The following is an 18,532-nucleotide window of genomic DNA, read 5'->3' as shown; positions in this document are numbered from 1 at the left end:
AAACAAAATCATACCTGAGAAATGTCATTTTAGCAGGAGAGTCTGCAGGACGAGGCGCTCGTTTAGCGAAAGGAAATCGTTTCATTGCAGGGCAAAAACACTCCTCAGAAGACGATGTTTCACCACAACATTAATCAAAACAGTTTGCTCCTGATCGACTCCAGCATGGATTATGCATGTGCCGGGAGTATATTTAGAACAAAAGTACTTACTGGGATTAAGGGGTCCATTCAATCTACCGCCAAGCTTTCAGGCTGCGCGAAAACCTGAACGATCAATTCTGAGAAACGCAGACGCTTTCCGCTATTTTGGTGACATGCGTCACCTTTCAAACAGACATTCCAGTAATGATAATAATAATAATAATAATACCCTGCCTTCAGTTTGCCTGTTATCTTTTTATTTATTGTTGTATTAAATGCAATGAGACAGACTTCATTTCTCCCTTAATGGATATTTTTATTCATATAAATAAAACCCAACTATAAAAACGAAGAGATTATGACACAAGTTTATAAATGACTTAATGCAATCTCACCAATGCTTGAATGCTACATAATCGTTGCCAAGCAATCATCCACTCTGGCGGTCTCCTTTAATGCTCCAGGAACAGATCAACCAGTAAATCATTTTGGGGACGCTGGTGCTCATAGATCCCCTCTCCTCTAGCCCCCCCCCCCCACACAGCCCCTCCTTTCCACACATTTTGATGGTTCATTAACTCCACCACCTCGCAATTTAAAGAGGCCATAAAGTCTACAATTTTAAACATTTTGCAATGTTCTTTATTTTTTTTGAGCCATTTGCTGAAGTAGAATATCAAAGACAAATAAATTAGGCTCCCCCCGCCCCCCCACCCTCCCTCACACACCCAACACATATGCATGCATCAGCCACCTGATTAAAAGCAGAATTGAGACGCGCTGCTGAGCGAGGTGTGGGCGTGGCCAGGGCCCGGGGCTCGGGAGGGTGGGGGCTCAGGGGGGGGCTCGGGGGGGGGGGCGCTCCGCAGCCTACCTGGGGATGGTGACACACTTGGTGTTGCAGTTCTGCGTGGTGATGGCCTTCTCCAGCTCGTCCAGCTGGCCCGTCTTCTTCAGCTTCTTCACCAGGCTCTTTACCGCCTTCTCGCACCACTTCTCCTCCTGGCCGTTCTGCTCGCCCCCGCCCGCCCCGCCCGCCCCGCCCGCCGACTTCTTCCAGCCCAGCAGCCGCTTGACCACCGGCGGCGTGAACGGCAAGATGGAGGACATGACCGGGGCTCCTCGGGGGGGTCAGACGCAACACGCGAACGGCGGGGGAGGCGGTAAACACAGAGCGGCGCTCTCTCGAACCTGGGCTCGTCTCACCGGGGGGTGGGTCTGTTTTGGGTTTTTTCTTTTTGAGTGAGTGCTGGACAGGAGGGATGGAGGAGGGAGAAACAAGAGAAGGAGGGTGGGGGTGCAGAGGTACCTGAGCAGAGACAAAAGAAATCGACAAGTCTGTGATGGCAGTTCTCACAGAACACAGGCTCAAAAGATTATAAATCATCAGCTGCAACAGTATGACACCCCCACCGCAGAGAACATACTAAGCCCTGATTGGTTAGCATACAGCCTGTCACTTCGCAAGACAGAATGAGCAGTCAGCAGCCAGTTCCTGAAAGCAAATACTTTTAGGCATTTTAGGACAACTGTAACGTTATTTTAGAGTTGGCCTTTCGGTCTTTCGTTTGTTTAAAGCAAGGGTTCGAGCCACACATAGGGCGGCCATTTTATCAATCTGAACACTTAATTACTACCTTCAGTTCAATTACAGTCATTTATTCATTTTACATTGATAACTGCAACATACAGATACAACCTACTGGATTGTAGGTCTCTCTGTCTGAAATTGCGAGGAGTTGTATTACATTCATATTTGTTTCATTTTACACAAGGCAACCTTTGCAGTTCACAACTGCTGGCAGTTAATCCTTTTACGGTCGCCTCATACTGGTTTATAGAGACTAAACAAACACACAGTAATGGTACAGACTGGCTGATGTCATTCAATTATACAATATCCTTGGCCAAGTGAATAATAAAGAGCATTATATTCAGACTATACACCCAGTGTAAAATAAACTGCAGTCACTGGGTTACATCAAACCTATTTATTCCTAACAATTAGGCTAAATCATACCAAATCAACTCAAGGCTGTTCTCTGAAATGGTAGTTTACCTTACAATTATCTGTAAAGTACAGATAGTGTTATTTTTGCAGGGATGAGGCAAAAAACATGAATGATCAGGAAAACAGATTCATTATATTAGCTTAATGACATTTCAACGGCAAATATACATTATAGCATTCAACTAAACAAATGCACAGAACATAAAGAGCAATAACAAACTAGTGATGATATTACAAATTCTTTTCATCTAATATACTTTTATTTTTCCTCATAATAGCCGCTCGCCTAAATCAGAATACAGTAATCCAGGTACAGAACACGGGCTGCGGAATGTCCACATGGGGTGTGATCACCAAACTGCGCAGCTTCAGTGAAAATGACACACTGATCGACACAGGCTTCCAGAAACTCCACAACTACATTTGCGATGTTTTACTTGTACATGCTTAGTACCCTATAAACATAAATATCCTGTGAAAAGCTTGCCTGTAACATGTCAGGCAGTTATTCAGTAGCCTAGATAAAGTAGAAATGCCTCCTATTGATCTTTGGAAAAAATGTTTGCCTAAACAGTGGATCCTAAGTGTGCACTGTGTGTGTATATACACATGTAATATTTCTTCAATATACCTTTATCAATTGGAACATATTGATATGGATTAATAGAGGCAGAACTAGACATATTTCAGATGAAAGGGAAATTAACGTACAGATCTCAGCTGAAACGTGTTCATATTACTCCACCGATCAGGCATTTTCAGTTAAAGCTAAACTCAGACATGGATGACTAAGAAGTTTGAAGTTAATTTAAATGTGTCTTACAGAAGCAGCGTAAGGTAAAACACTGGACAGTCCGTAGATAGCACTCCAGTCCACCACAGGGATTCTGTCTTAATCCATCACTCACTGCCAGACATGAAGCACGAGGTAAATGGGCATCGAGCACTAAAGGATGCAGGACTGTTCATCTGGGGACTGAACCCCATCCTGAGGTACGGAGAGGAGCACAGACTAAAACTCAACTAATGATTACTGAACTTAACTTTAAAGGCTTTAAACAGGTTATCTGAGTGCATTCTGTGTTTGCTAAGTGATATGGTTCAGCATTTCAGAACAATATTGACATCCCTCCCCCAAAAACGTAAACAAAACTATACACTAGTGCATCAGCGTTGGCTAGTAAGATATGAAAGAGCTGATTCTACAAGCAGGTATGCTCCCTTTAGCCAAAGTGCCTGTTTGTGAGCAGAACATCACTGCATGCAGGGACTGAAACTTCCAAGGAAAACAGTGTCCTTGCTGAAGAAAATTATTCTTGATTAAAATGCTGCTAATGTATTTCTAAGCTTCTCCATCAAACCAGGTTATGCTGGCAGCGTGACCACTCAAAGTAAGGAGGGGATCACACATGTCAAACGTTTCAGGGTTCTCTCATTTAGAGTGGCTTTGAATAAAACAGCACACGCTCAGATTTCCCTGGAGTTTCCTCTCATGTGCAGTGTTCTGGACTCAAACACACTTCAAACAGCAGGTAAACATCCAGGTGGCCTGAATGGTTTCAGCTTGACAGAAAGATGCAGAAAGGGTGAATTCAGGAGGACCAACCAGTTTGGAAAAGATTTTCATGTTGGCTTCCCTTACGCTCAGATTCTTGGGTAATGTGTCACCATGGCTGAACTGCACTTTCATGTCAACTGCATCCACATGACAAACAAGCCTAACAAAGAGCTCCGGCAAGGCCCTCCTTCTCCAGCAGGGCTAAGCTCGAAAAACTCAAATTTAAACTGCATCACCCGTCACTAAGTCCAGAGTGATCTACAGAATCTATTTATTTAAAAAGTCTGGAAACCCTTGAGCTTTATCTGGTATGTTCTAATAGCACGATGCAAACCAATGCAAATGCCCGCAGTTACAATGACTTTCCAAGGTTTACCGTCAGGATTCCAAAGCTTTGCATGGTACAATAGGGGGTACCACACCCAGCAACATGGCCAAAGCTTTACCCAAGCATTCTTAAAGCATAACTACGCACAGGAAAACGTTCTTTCCCTGAGCCTTATGTACCTGTAACACTGCAAATGTTTCAGTCACTGCGGTGGCATCCATAAAGACCAGTCTGTATATTTATATGCCCTCAGATTCTTGAGCGCTTATAAAAAATTAAATCTGAATTTTGGTAAGTCTGCACACGCAGCACATAGGCTTCTGTGTATATATGTCCACTCATATGTGTGGAGTATTCAGACTTACCCCCAACTCCCATTTAAACTTAATTTCAGTGCATCATGTCTCTCTGCCCTGTAAAGAAGGAGTCCTCATGCTATAGGGTAGCAGCAGGTAAAGTTCAGGAGCTGGAGCTGGGTTCTGGGTTCAGAAGCAGTAAACAAGCTGCTAATATCCCAGGCCAGCTCACAGGCTTTAATCTTTTCAATTATTTTCAGGTGAGAAATGTGACACAAGCACTCAAAACATTGCAATGTTTGTCACCTAGCTGAAATGCTGAATGTGTCATTAAAATGTGTTTCAATATTTTATCAATAGTTTGTTTGATTAACTAGCACCCCAGCAGTAGTGTTAGTCATTAGCATGTCCGCTAGTGAGAGAATCTTGTTATGGTTTTCAAGTTTTGTTTCATAATATACAACTATTTCGAGACAAAAGTAACATTATCATGACTTTGATGACTACGTTGTTTTAATGTATTTCACAGCCTGGCTAATTTAAAGCTAGCAAACTCATGACAACGTGAGAATCTGTTCACTCAACTGCACTTAAATTAAAATGGAGTTTCATTAAGTACGACTGTTGTAAGAAAAACACAACTGTTCATGTATCGTTTTGATATTTTAGTAGGCTAAATGAAATACTGTTTTGCATTTAATCCTGTAATGAGTATTCACCTTAAAGCACTTGAATCTAATGTTTGAGCGTTTTCCATATAATGAATAAATACTAAATCTAAAGCCTGATAATTATTGTGAAGGAGGTGGACTCAGTGACCCCTTACTTGAGGACGGACTACTCATCGAGTCATCACAAAGAAAAAAATAGTTAAATCTCCCACCCATAGACCTGCATGGTACACAAAACCTCTGATTTCATTAGAAAGACTTAGGGTTGTGCTGTTACAGACACAGGAGTCTTAGAATAAACACATATATGAACTAAGGGAGGAAAATGCTGAATATATACATTGCCTATTCTTCCATTTAATAAATAAGCACACAGTACACTGTGTTAACTTTCTTTCTCCCTGCCAGGGGTCTCCGTACGGAAGGTGGAGCTACCTGACTCAAGTAGTTTGAAGCAAAAATAATGACAGATTTATTATAACCTAAATCAACAGCAACGCAAATACAATACGCTTTCACGGTGTGAACTGTTGTTATCACTGAGGGAAAACAACAAAGATGCAATTAACAGATCATAAATTGCATAAACAAAGGTACGGGGAAAACCCCACTATGACCTCGCCATCTGAAACTTTTCAATAAAGGCGCACAACGGGAGGTCCTCACGTGCAACACGTTTGCATTAAAGTCATAAGTCAGTGTCACCCAAAAACAATGCATTATTCAAATTGTGCCCGACAAGAGAACTGACGGAATTATTTTGTCTACCGAAAAAAGACATCACCAACTGGGACATGTGATGCGTCGAACAAAAGAAAATATTTAGCGCGTGAAACCTTACAATTTTGCACACAGCACGCAAGCGCTCGACATTTTACCCATCTACTCCGAAATTATCACCAGTCCTGAAAACACAGTTACTCCAAACACATCCTATACCGAGCGGTATCTAGCCATGTATCGAGAGGTTTAATTTTATCCATATTCAGCGTAGCTAAACTAAACAATTAATCGAACTGTTCGGAAAATGTTTTCAGCCCCTAATTGGCTATCGTCATGCACTGTTACCCATATCGTAGCCTACAACGAGTCGGCTACACCAGCCTATTGGTATTTGACACACAAAGGTTTCCCTCTCCGGAAAGTGTCTCTTCAGTAGTGTTTCTCTATCAGGACAAAAAAGAGCCCAGTTAACCATTCGGCAGAACCGTTCTTCTCATTCCAATAACCTGGTGAATGATGCAGTCGCATCGCTCTCCACGACTGGGAAAAAACACAATTAAAATGATATAATTGTATGTTCTTAACGTTATCTATTGAGTTAGGCCTATTCATTTCCTCATCTTTACTGTCAGCAACAATTGCCGTTACGTAACCGTTACCGTCATTTAAGTATTCCTACAGCCATACTAACCCAACAAAGCATAGCCTATAGCCTAGCTTCTTTTCAGAGCAATTTGAAATATATTACAAACGTAAATAACCACGGCAATTCGCTAGCATATATAAAAATGCATATGTGAATGTTACTATTAAGTGAAGCCCGTAATCATAATGTCGTTGGCAAAGAATCTTGCCATGTATACAAAATAGGCCAGGCCGTTCCTGAAGAGCATTATAGCCTACACACGCACACAAATAGCCGACTGAAAAAAATACACGTTAGGCTAGATAAAGAAAAAGAAAAAGAAAATCCAATACTCACCTCAAATGACCGGGAAAAGTACGCCGAGAAACAAGCTATGGTACTGTGTGTTTGAGTTTATCAAATTCCTTTTGTTTCATCTGATTCTGCCGATGTAGTACCACAATCTTATTGCTGATACTTCTGAAGCTACAATGAAACAATACACCCAGGACAAAAATACATAGCCACCCCCATGATTCAACAACACAGCACCGAACAAGAGTATGCCCCGGTAAGAACTAGTGATATGATCGACCAGCTCTAAGCTACCTTGCTTTTTATTTCAAATTTTAGCAAAGATGATAGATAAAACCCGAAATTGTAGTAAAATGCATCAAACCCGCCCTTCTTCTCCCCACAAGCATATGTTCCCCTTACACAGCAAAACACCGCGCGAAGACGATAAAGGACCGTAGGCTCACTAGAAAGAAATGGCCTGGTTTCTTTCTGCAAGATTTATGAATTAATTTGAAAGAGATTATTTTTTTCTTTCGCCGAGTCGCCCTGATACACTTTCAGACGAATGGCCTCGCACACACCAACCAACCTATGCTCAGACGCGACACTTTCCTGTGATTAGTCCCGCCTTCTTACTTCTGATTGGATACAGACGGTAATTCAATCCCCAGAGCAAAACGATATTCCCGTATTGAGTTGGCAATATTTAATGTCAATCGTGCCGTTTCGTGCGCAAGCAATCTTTTTGTCATACACGCGGACTGGAGGTCTGATTTGTCAATAGTCTCAGTAGACTTAACGACCGGACAAAGGCATTACTTATCTATGAGCTCGTCTTAGATTCGGTTAATTTCGGGGTGGGGTAGATGTCCCGTTTTTTTAATTGAATTATTTCAAAATATTTACCGCACACTGCAGCAGTTTATGCAGCTCCGCTAAGCAATGAGGTAAATAGAGAACCGAACTGCTTTCGTCACTTTACACGTGACTCGTACTAAAGCGAAATTCCTAGAACGGATTTTTCCATAGCCTACACTTGACAAACAAATTAAGCTAGTTAAAAATAGAAAATTAATATTTTATCGTGTCTATTTGCCATATGTTTTATTGTATACATTTTACACAGGCCACGCAATATCATGCAATGCTAAAATTCGCAAAGAAAAGGCTAAAGCTCTTATTTCAGCTTGGTTACTGGACTACATTTCCCATGAACGAATAGGTTGTGCTTCGGGGTTTGTTTTTTTTACGCTATTCACTGATCTGTACAAGCTCTTGATCGACAGACAGCCGTCTGTGAATCAGTAGATCTGCAACTAGCCCCTGCTATGTCGTCCAGCGGCCGTAACATCCGCCATTGTGATTGGGGGACATCGTGTTTTTAACATTGAATATAGCCTACCGGCGAACACTTAGCCTAGCTGATTCCGAATATGTTTTCACACCGAAGCAAGATCTAAGATTCTACTAGGCCTAGAGCAAACGCGTGGTTTCCTTGTTCTTATTTTCTGGACAAGGAGAAATGCATGTTGGACGTGCTGGTTGAGATGGCTATACTCTCTTATGGCCTGAATTAGGCTCTAAACACGAGTAGGCACTAGCCTACAGTATTATTTTTCCATCATGACGATAATTTTGTAAATTTTTTCATCTTGACATCCTTCACAGGCTGTTGTTTTTCTCAGTCTACATTATAGGATAAGTAAACTGCAACTAACTGTAAACACAAAAATGAGAAAACATTTTTTTAAAATAGGCTATGTTGCTTGGGTGAGGGGAAAAACTCAAAAAGAAAACGTGTCAATGACTGAATTACTTATTAACAGAAATGATTAAGCACGTGAGAAGGGTGGCTCAAGAGTCGAAAAAAGGATCACAGATGGAGAAATGCAGAAGTTGGTTGCATGTTGGGGTTACCAAGTCTACAAAACTACAATTACACACCACCTCCATCCCAACAAGCTATTTGGAAGGCTTGCCAGAAGAACGCATATACTGTTATCAAACCACACATTTACGTTTAGTTTGCCAACCACAGTTGAGACTTTGCAACCTGGTTCTGTGGTCAGCTTTTGTTTGAAACGAATTTTATATTTTAGGTTGAAAACAGGAGGTTTTCACTTACTATACTGAAATAAAACCAGGTCTTCGACATATTTGTGGTTTTCTTCTGCACAAGAAATCAGTTTGATCGAGCGCTGAGTTGCCACGTTTGGACACTGAAACATTCGATGAGGAAAACAACGCCCCCTAGTCCTAGCTTGAGTATAACACCACACATCGTAAATCAATTAATCGCGTAAATGCTTCTTTAATTGTACCACGTGGTAAGCTTATAAAATGCGTTGCTTTGGCCTTGGGTCTGTTTGACACAACTTTATCGGCGGTCATGGACTTATTGGTAATATTATGTCTGATAGCCTTAAGCAACTCCGGAGGTTTATCAGGTGGGGCACCGTTCGGCAAGATGGTCTTTCCCCCCAAATGGAATTACAATAATCGGTAGCTATAGGAAATCACTGCTTAGCCCAAAAACAATACAAGGTCATGTAATGCACAAGTGGTCAAAATTGAGAATTAATTGGACACAGTCATTACGCCAATCACAGTTATAGGTCGTATTTTTAGGTTGTAGTTATTTAGGCTACCCTATCTAGTTTGGTGTACAGGCCAATGTAAAATCAAGAGTATAAGAATCCGCTCAGACTGACCGAACAAACGGTAACATATCTTGATATTGGCTATTGAGGACTACAGACAAGTATCCAAATTTTTTTGTTTTGGATAGGGTGATTCCTAAAAGTGTTCATGTTAACATCGAGAATAAAATGCCGTAAAAACTTGGAAATTGGCATTAAGACATTGTAACGCTTTCGCTTTCAATTTAAGAGCCTACCAAGTAAACATTTGTAACGGTGTCAAGGGCCGGTTCTTTGTTTATTATTGTTTGGTTTGGTTTCTAATAGGAAGAAACAAACCTGTTCTCCAATCTGTCCGCAGATTTAGACGGGGCTGAAGCTGCGGAAGCGGACACACCAGCGCCTCGGAGGTGCACCATTGGCTTTCAACTATGCAAGGATGGCAGTGAGTGCGTCCTCATCCGAAATCTCTGCGACGGAGAAGAAGACTGCAAGGATGGATCTGACGAGGAAGACTGCTCAGTAGGATGCGAAACAGGCGAGTTTCTCAAACGAAACCAATGGAAAGAAAGTTAGGTTTTTACACGGTGGCATTATGTTTGCCATCATCTGTTCATTAAAGCCCCAACGATACAGTAGAGATGCGACAAGCTGTGATAATATTAAGGTAGGCTATTGGCTCTTCGAATTTGAACGAATGAGTCCATATATAGCCGGAACACACTCCTGGCACGTGTCAAAAACAAAATGGTGCATATTGTATTTCAATGTTAAGGATTTTAAGGTTTGAATTTTAACTTGTATGTGTCAAGATGATTTGCCTAAAACAGGTAAAATTGGAAATATCTTGGAGCACAATGTATCCCCCTAAGCATTTCTCTCCGAAGTATTTGAGATCTGATCATAGCATTTCTGCAGATATGTTATTTGCTTAAATAAAACTGCCTTTGCAGTTTTCACTTAATGTATAGGCTTTGACCCTTTTCCGGCTTGAAGGTTAAATCCTCTTTATGGCGGCTTCACACGCTGGCATACTGAAGGGTTTAAAAAGGCATCTTGTAAAAACGTGTTGCATGATGCGGTGCCCCTTCAGAGCAGTTTCAGTGCGCTCATGGGAAGAAGTGCATTGATAAGACGGAGGTGTGCGACGGAGTGGCTCAGTGTCAGGACCGCTCCGACGAGACGGACTGTTGGAAGCCCACGCCGACCTGCGCGCTTCGCTGCGACAACAAGACGCGCTGCGTCCCGGAATCCTTCCTCTGCGACGGCGAACGGGACTGTCTGGACGGCACTGACGAGGCAAGTTGTGGTGAGTTCCCACACCACTGCCATATTAAACCAGAGTGCAGAGATTTGGGCTCAGCTGTGCTGCTATAAAGGGCCCAGATTACGTATAGAGTTTATTAAACCTTGGTAGCTTTCCCTACCGAGGCCCCGTGGTTTTAAATGGGGTCATTTTTGCTGTATTATACCCATTGGAATTCCATTTACGAAGCAGCAAGTGGAAACGGTGTGTGGACTGCAGTGTGTGAGACTGTAAGAGTGATGCTCTGTAGAGCTCCATGCACTGATGTGATGGCGATCTTGCGCGGGTTTCCGGTTTGCGTAGTTAGCGGTTTGCGTAGTTAGCGTGTTTCTCCCCCTCCAGCGGACGAGGCCTGCGGCAGCGGAGAGTTCCGCTGCGGCAGCGGCCAGTGCCTGTCTGAGCACGTGCAGTGTGACGGGCACGCGGACTGCCCGGATCGCTCGGACGAGAAGGGCTGTGGCAGGGCCTCGGACTGCCCCACCCAGCGCCGGTGCCCCCGCAGCGGCGAGTGCCTGCTGGACGAGTGGATCTGCGACGGGGAGGACGACTGCAGGGACGGCACCGACGAGAAGGCCAGTAGAACGGCCCATATGATTCAGTCTGGCAGCTTTCTGAGAATCAGTTTCATAGAGACTCCTATCCGTCCCCCCGGATCGGGGTAGTTGTATAAGCTTAAAAGTTGAGACCGTTCTTTTGCTCACAGTTTGGTCCCCCCCCCACTTCAGAAATCTCTCCTGCGCCCCTGACTGCATGGGTAAACTGCTGCCTTCAGTACTGTCTGCACTGGCTTCCTGAAAACTGTCCAACTACAGTTTTTCAGTTCTACAAAACTGCACAAGAGTACTTCACTGCAGCGTGCCGTTAGCTTATAAGAGTTCTGATTTATAAAAATGATGTAACTCGTACAGCGAAGTGGTTTTCTGGGGGATTATTTGAAATCATTCCTGAAGTGCACCATTTGTGTTTCAGGACTGTAAGGTGGCCCAGATAAAGTGTGGAGAGTTCCAGTGGTCCTGTGCCTCTCAGACCGAGTGTGTCCCGACGTCCTGGAGGTGTGATGGTGTGAAGGACTGCAAGGATGACAGCGATGAAACCGGATGTGAGCCGAAGGGCCTCTTGCTAAAAACATAATCAAGCTCAGGCATATTATCTCCATCATAACCAGCTTCTGCATTCCTTCTGCTCTACGCTCTTACTGTAGAATGTTCCAAATATACACGCATTAGGATGGATCTGGTCAGAGTAAGGAATTTGATCATGTTGTCCAAGTTTACCCTCCCCAGCGCAGCCGCCCCCCCTTCCCCATCTGTCACTGGGCCGTTCCCAGCTGAGTGGTGTTCTGTGTGCAGGCCCGGGGGTGAAGTGTCCCTCTCACCAGTTCCAGTGTGGCACAGGAGAATGCCTGGACCCTAGCCTGGTGTGTGACGGGACCTCAAACTGCCCCGACGGCTCGGACGAGGGGGGGGCCTGCGCCAGCAGCAACTGCTCCGGCCCAGACGCACCCCGCTGCGCCCAAAACTGCTACCGCGTGCCCCAAGGCATGGTGGGTAATCTGGGGGGTAAAATGTAAAATTACATTTTCAGTTTTAAAGGATTTGAGCACCAGTCCATTTTTACCGTTTCTTCCCCCAGAGATGTGCCTGCATGGCGGGATTCAGGCTGCAGACGGACGCCGTGTCCTGTGTGGACGTTAACGAGTGTGAGGAGACTCTTCCACGGGCGTGCAGCCACACCTGCCTCAACACCCAGGGGTCCTACGAGTGCAGCTGTCACCCTGGTTACCTGCTGGAACCCGATGCCCGTAGCTGCAAGATCACAGGTATAGAGAGGATAAATAAGGTACAGGAAGTCTAATGTCCTAAAGTTTGGGAAGAAGGCTGCCTGCTTAGGCTCTTTTGAAGCATGAGCTGGGAATTGAGTTCTCAGCCAATGGCAAGCTTTCTTTGAACAACCAAATATCAGGACCTGTATTGGTCATCATATGGTGGTAATTAATAACTTAAAACAAAACAAAAAACACCCACGTCATTTTAAGACACTTCTATTTAAATTCCTTAACTTGATAGTCATAAACCTGGAGATATTTCATAAGGCTGTTGCAGTGGTAAATTCTCCAGGTGAGCATTCCCCGCTCCCTCAGCAGGAGAGCCGGCGCTGCTGGCAGCCGTGCAGCACGAGCTCCTGCTCTTCAGCCTCCGCAACGCCACCCTGGACGTCCTCTTCGCTTCGGGCAAAGGCGCCGTCCTCTCCCTGGACTACGACTGGAGAGAGCGGACCGTCTTCTGGGTCAGCCGAGACGCAGACAGCATCAAGTGGATCTCGCTCGACCAGAGGCACATGGGCACCATGATCAAAGGTCAGCAGGGTCAAAGGTCAAAGCGAGAGGTTGGGAGGGCAGAGAGGTTAATGGTAGGTTGCCATGGCAGTAAAACAGACTTCAGACTAGATTAAATTAAGTCCAGTACTCTGAACAGATAAATGGTCAGCGCTACTGCTTTTTACCCGATTTGTATTGCGTGGATTTGTAAGAGCCTGTTCTGTACTGATGAATTCAGCTGAATGGTCTCCACCTCTCTAGGCGTCAAACTGGACTGCATTGCAGTGGACTGGGTGGGAAGGAACCTGTACTGGACCGATGGTGTTGGGGGTCAGATCCTTGCCACTGGACTCAACACCACTGCCACCGATGCTTGGAGCTTCACTGTGGTTCTGGATGAGGATCTGGAGCAGCCTCACTCTCTGGTGCTACTGCCACAGAAAGGGTAAGCAGTTACCCCAAGCAGGGGCAAAGGACCTTATCTGTGTTACGATGCACATGGTGCTCAGTTGTGGCATTTTACTGCAATGTTAAATGTCATTTTAAAATTCTAGGTGATTTGAAGTGACTAAACTTTAATTATTGGTTTGATAATGGTAGATTGTTATAGTTTAACTGTATTTTTTGGGACACGCTGATCTTCCATTTTGTGGCGTGTCGCGCGGCAGGCTGATGTTCTGGTCTGAAATCGGGAGCGAGCCCCAGATAGAGCGAGCGGGAATGGACGGGTCGGGCCGGGAGGTGGTGGTCAGCCGGAGCCTTAGCTGGCCGGCCAGCCTCTCTGTGGACCCTCTGGCAGACCGAGTCTACTGGACCGACGAGAAGCTCAAGTGCATCGGGTCCGCCACGTTCGACGGAGGAGACATCAAGGTACGGAGGAGAGGAAGGGGTGGGTGGATAAGGAATCCTAATACTACCTGGGAAGCAGACATTTGTGGATGGGCAAAGAATGAAAATGATCATCATGGTGGAAATATTTTAGAATCCGCCCACTGTGATTGGTTCGGACAAGATTCTGTGATCCATGGAACAACCATTTTCACCAAATTATGCCAATCTGAAACTCTGGCAATGGCAATGAACAAGAATGAGTAAGCCTGTGACAAAAATGAGAGGGAAACCCACATGGTCACAGCTTCTCTCCCCTCCCTCCACCAGATCATCCAGTTGATGGAGATGTCCAGCCCCTTTTCTGTCATGGTTTTCAATGATAGGATTTACTGGTCCGACACCAAGAGAAGAACCATACAGAGTGCTCACAAGGACTCTGGGAAGGACAGGGAAGTTCTGCTCAAACGGCTTGGGCAACCTTTTGGGCTTAAGGTAAGGCCCTTTTGGCTTTTATTTTGGTTTGGATGGTCATGTGATCAAGTTAGCTTTGTTTGTACTGGTACCGCTAGGGTTGTGGGGATATCAATTGAGTATTGAAAATTATTTTCTTTGTACAAGAAAATATTTGAGCTTGGCTTCTATGCTAAGTACCATGTAGGAGTCTACAGAGCTACCAATTCTTTGTGTAGCTTAGCTTTTGGGAAAAAGGCCTGTTTAATGCTCATTTTTGAGCATTGCATTTTCCCTGTATTTTCAGCATCTGCAGCTCATCAAATGCAGGGCCTCTATTGCGCACGTGCGTTCTCACACATCCCTGATAGAAAGATCTTGTTCAAGTTATTGGAATGGTTACCTGGCCAGTCCGAAACCAGGACTCTGACTTTGGACCCCTTCTTCCTGCCCAGGTGATCCACGAGCTGCTGCAGCCGAACAGGGGCGACCCGTGTGCCGAACCGGCCTGCTCTCACCTGTGCCTGCTGGCCCCAGGTCCGAGGGGCGTGTGCCACTGCCCGTCCGGCCTCCTGCTGGCTGCCGACGGGACCACCTGCGCTGCTCCTGCTCCTGAGGATGAGTCCTTCCTGCTCCTGCTGTCCCCCACTGCAGTCACACAGGTACACCCTTTCAGCACTGGTACGGTGCAAATGTGTGTTAATGCACTGCAGATCTACCTGCGGGGGGGGGTAAGTGGGGGGTAAGTGTGTGATGGGGTAATTTTGTGGGGGGGTAAATGTGTTGCAGATCTACCTGCGGGGGGTGCGTGGGGGGTAATTTTGTGGGGGGGTAAATGTGTTGCAGATCTACCTGCGGGGGGTGCGTGGGGTAGAAGGTTGCAGATCCGGGCGGGGCGTGGTATTGTGGGGGGTAATGTGTTAACACCTGCGGCACTGGACAATCTACCGCGGGTGCGTGGGGTATTTGTGGGGAAAGTGTTGCAGATTACCTGCGGGTGCGTGGGGTGCAGCTGCAGTGGCGAGCACCGGCGGTCGCTGTCATGTTAGAGCGCGGCCCTGACTGCGGTGCGACGCGGCTGTACCTGGCGGACGCGGGGCAGGGCGCCATCGGGCTGTACGGGCTGGGCGTGGCGCTGGGGCCGCAGGGCGTGGCGCTGGAGCCGCAGGGCGTGGCCGTGCAGCTGGAGGGCGACACGGTGGCGGCGCTGGCGCTGGACTGGGTCACGCTCAACGTGTACTGGAGCGGCAGCGAGCGCCCGCACATACGGGTCACCGCCCCCGGGGGGAGGCGCAGCGCCACGCTGCTCCACAAGGGGGTGCAATCCCCCGCCTCCCTGGCCCTGCACCCCCCCTCCGGCTGGCTCTGCTTCGTGGACCTGGGCCGGCCAGACCACCCGGACCCCGCCCGGCTGGAGTGTGCCTTCATGGACGGGCGAAACCGCACCCTGCTCTGGAAGAGGGCTGCCACGCCCACCTCGCTCTCCTTCTCTGACGACGGAGCCCAGCTCTACTGGGCCGATATCGGTGAGGAAGAGGAGGAGTCTTCACCCTGTTCTGCACTAACACTCTACACTCTGAGTAGGGTTGCCAGATTGGGCACCATACGGCAGCTTTAACACGCAGTTGAGGAGGGTGAGAGTGATGCTGTTGGAACCAAGCGGGTTAAGTGGAGATAGATGATGGAATTCCTTACAAACTAGTGGTCAAATTTAAATCAGTTATTCAGACCAGACATTTATATTGTCCAGTCAGGACCACAACCAAAATGCTTTAAATCATATACATATCTGAATTGGAAAGTAAAATCTTACACATTTTTTTTAAATCAAGGTTGTACAAAATTACTGCAAATTTGCATTCCTGAATTCAGTCATCTTGTGTGGGTTGATTTTGCAGATGCTGGGGTCATCGCTTCGATCCGACTCGATGGTTCTGGATACCGGGAGCGTCAGACTGGGGGCGGGTCCATTCAGGCGTTCGCTTACGGAGACGGGATGCTCTTCTGGGCCACACGCAACGGTTCTGTCGGACTAAAACATGAATATCCACTCGCTGTAACCCACATCCCTGCGCAATGAGCCTCTTACGCCAGGAGATGGTGCTGTGACTTTAACCTGAAGACCAATTGCTCCCGTTCTGCCATTTTTAAATTATGCAGCATTTGGTCTTCAGATATGCAAATTGATTAAAGTTGGCTCATTATTGGACTGCCTACTTTGTACAGACGGTGATTTAAATTAGGTGTAAACCTGATTGATCCCAGCTCCCCAGGACTATATTTGAATGTTTAGGCAATGCATATTTTTGTGTGATTCAGATTTTAGTCTGGACACTAAGCTGTGAATTCTGAACTCTGCTCACCTGCGTTTATCAGATCGTGACTGAAGGTTTCTTGGCCTGATCTCTGCAGACACGAGCAAGGTTTGGTTCGGGGACGGCCTGAAGTCCAAAACGCTGTGGTTCGAGGTGAAGACGGAAGTGGTCAGTTTGAAGGCTTATGGCAAGGGCAGTCAGAAAGGTCAGACTCATTTCACACCTGTGGTGTCAACCCCACACCGTTTAACTGTGATGCTCTCTTTGTCTTCTAAACACATTGATTTCAGTGTTTACCATTTAAATGCCTAGGGCAGGCCGCCTACATGTTTTTTCAAGCCGCTTAAGATGCCTAGAGGAGAAGCTGTGCGCAAAAAATTAAGGAGGGTAGTCATCAGCTATTGTTTCAGTGATCCAAAGATCCTTGTGAAATGACTGTTTTTGACCTTCCCTGAAAAATTGAATTTACTCGTCTTGCTTTGGATTATGTTTTCTTTGGTGGCTTTGTGATGTTCAAAATTTAGTCCTTAATTCCCCCCCCAACCCCACCCATACTGATGTCAGGATCCAATGGCTGCTCACACAAGAACGGGGGCTGCAGTCACCTGTGCCTGGCCTTCCCTGGGGGGCGAACCTGCCGGTGCGCTCAGGACCATCGCCCCGTCAACACCACGGACTGCGCGCCGGACTGCCCCCCCGACTCCAGACCCTGCCGGGACGGGCGCTCGTGCACCCCCCTCTCCAAAGTCTGTGACGGCCACCCCGACTGCGCGGACCAATCAGATGAGGACTGTGAGTCAGGTGAGCCTCCCCCCACCCCACGGCGATGCTGTGACTGACTGGACAATTTACAGTTAGTTATAAATTGTAGAATTGATAATCGTATTGTATTAATAATCAATTCTGAGCTAGTCCAGCATGTAGTGGAGCGCATTTAGTTGATTAGCCAGCTTTAATTTTAACGGTTATTACTGATATACGATTTGTCTGAAAAGACTGTTGGCTTTAATTGGCACAGAAGAAAACCAGACTCATTTCAGACAGATTTCCTGTGGTTTTCTGCAGGTTTAAACAGCTCAGTGAAGACACCTGCCGATCCCCAGGACGGTACGCTCCCCCCCGTGTCCGTATCCGGGGCCACGCCCGTCCTGGCCACGCCGGTCCCAGCCAGGCCCACGTCCCCCCCAGAGGACGGGCGTGTCCCGGTGGAGAGCCTGGACGCACAGCCGTGCGGGGAGCGGCTGTGTAACGGGCGTGGCGGGTGCGTGAGCCAGAACGGCGAGGCCGTCTGCGAGTGTGAGGCGGGGTTCAGTGGAGAGTTCTGCCAGGACGGCGTCTTCGCCTTCGCCGCGCTCCGCACCCCCCTCGCCTACGGCGCCATCGCGCTGGTCGCCGCCGTCATCGTGGTCGGCGTCGTGCTGGGTGTGAGGAAGAGGAGGATGACTCAGAGGTACCCGCAGCTGTTAATTTTCCGTTGTCCAATGACGTGCTGTCGTTGTGGTCAGTGTGCAAATTGCTTACAGCCTGCAGCTGCTAATGACCCTGAGGCTAGCAGGCAGTCACATAGATGTTGAAAGCAGCTGCGTCTTGGTCAAGTTCCAGCATCTGTTTTGAGCCTCGCATTGTAAACCGTAATTTACATTGGCGTATCTTGCCGTTGTTCTTGCACATGCTCATTTGAGTCTTGTCTACAGGAGGGCAAGAACCGCTGCCAAGGAGACCAGCTTGATGGACATGGAGAAACGGACGGAGGCGTCGTCCAACCAGAACGGCAAAAAGGACACATGTGACCCCACAGAGGTAGTGCTGTCTGATACGTGCACTTCAGAATCGTAAAGGAGTATCCATTCAGTTAATATGCAGACCATAGCCCTGTCAGGCAAGTTATTGAATGCAATGTAGCAGGACATATTTTAACTACGTATATTCCTTATTCACAGGAATTACCTCCCCTGTAGACCGAAGTTCTGCATCACCTGAAGTGTGCACCCTTTGTATTAAATAAATCAGATTTTTGCATAA

The 18,532-nt window shown here is 46.5% G+C and overlaps 2 protein-coding genes across 9 annotated transcripts in view; one reads left to right on the top strand and one right to left on the bottom strand.

Moving 5' to 3' along the window:
* smad2 (SMAD family member 2) overlaps positions 1–9,768 on the bottom strand; it is a 28,708-nt gene extending 18,940 nt beyond the window's left edge. For 3 of the 8 annotated variants that reach the window (XM_064297375.1, XM_064297381.1, XM_064297382.1), the window contains exons 1-2: positions 6,713–7,235; positions 1,018–1,452 (exon numbers count right to left, since the gene is read on the bottom strand). In XM_064297375.1, the coding sequence (XP_064153445.1) occupies positions 1,018–1,253 (236 nt within the window). In that variant the 5' untranslated portion in view covers positions 1,254–1,452; positions 6,713–7,235. Of the gene's footprint in view, positions 1–1,017; positions 1,453–6,712; positions 7,421–7,558; positions 7,583–9,630 lie in introns of those variants that run through there. The other 5 variants (XM_064297379.1, XM_064297380.1, XM_064297377.1 and 2 more) reach the window with 5 other exon arrangements.
* On the top strand, positions 8,944–18,532 carry LOC135264512 (low-density lipoprotein receptor-related protein 8-like). The gene is made up of 20 exons (XM_064353231.1): positions 8,944–9,099; positions 9,653–9,829; positions 10,385–10,600; positions 10,940–11,169; positions 11,567–11,696; positions 11,947–12,140; positions 12,230–12,416; positions 12,741–12,953; positions 13,176–13,359; positions 13,583–13,784; positions 14,073–14,237; positions 14,651–14,857; positions 15,042–15,095; positions 15,208–15,721; positions 16,094–16,216; positions 16,608–16,715; positions 17,075–17,311; positions 17,576–17,960; positions 18,205–18,310; positions 18,451–18,532. Exons 1-20 carry the CDS (start codon positions 9,042–9,044, stop codon positions 18,466–18,468), a joined length of 3,708 nt encoding a protein of 1,235 aa, XP_064209301.1. The 5' UTR covers positions 8,944–9,041; the 3' UTR covers positions 18,469–18,532.

Source organism: Anguilla rostrata, chromosome 10 (genome assembly GCF_018555375.3).
Source record: "Anguilla rostrata isolate EN2019 chromosome 10, ASM1855537v3, whole genome shotgun sequence".
Taxonomy (NCBI): Eukaryota; Metazoa; Chordata; class Actinopteri; order Anguilliformes; family Anguillidae; genus Anguilla; species Anguilla rostrata.
This window is presented reverse-complemented; position numbering and strand designations above follow the sequence as displayed.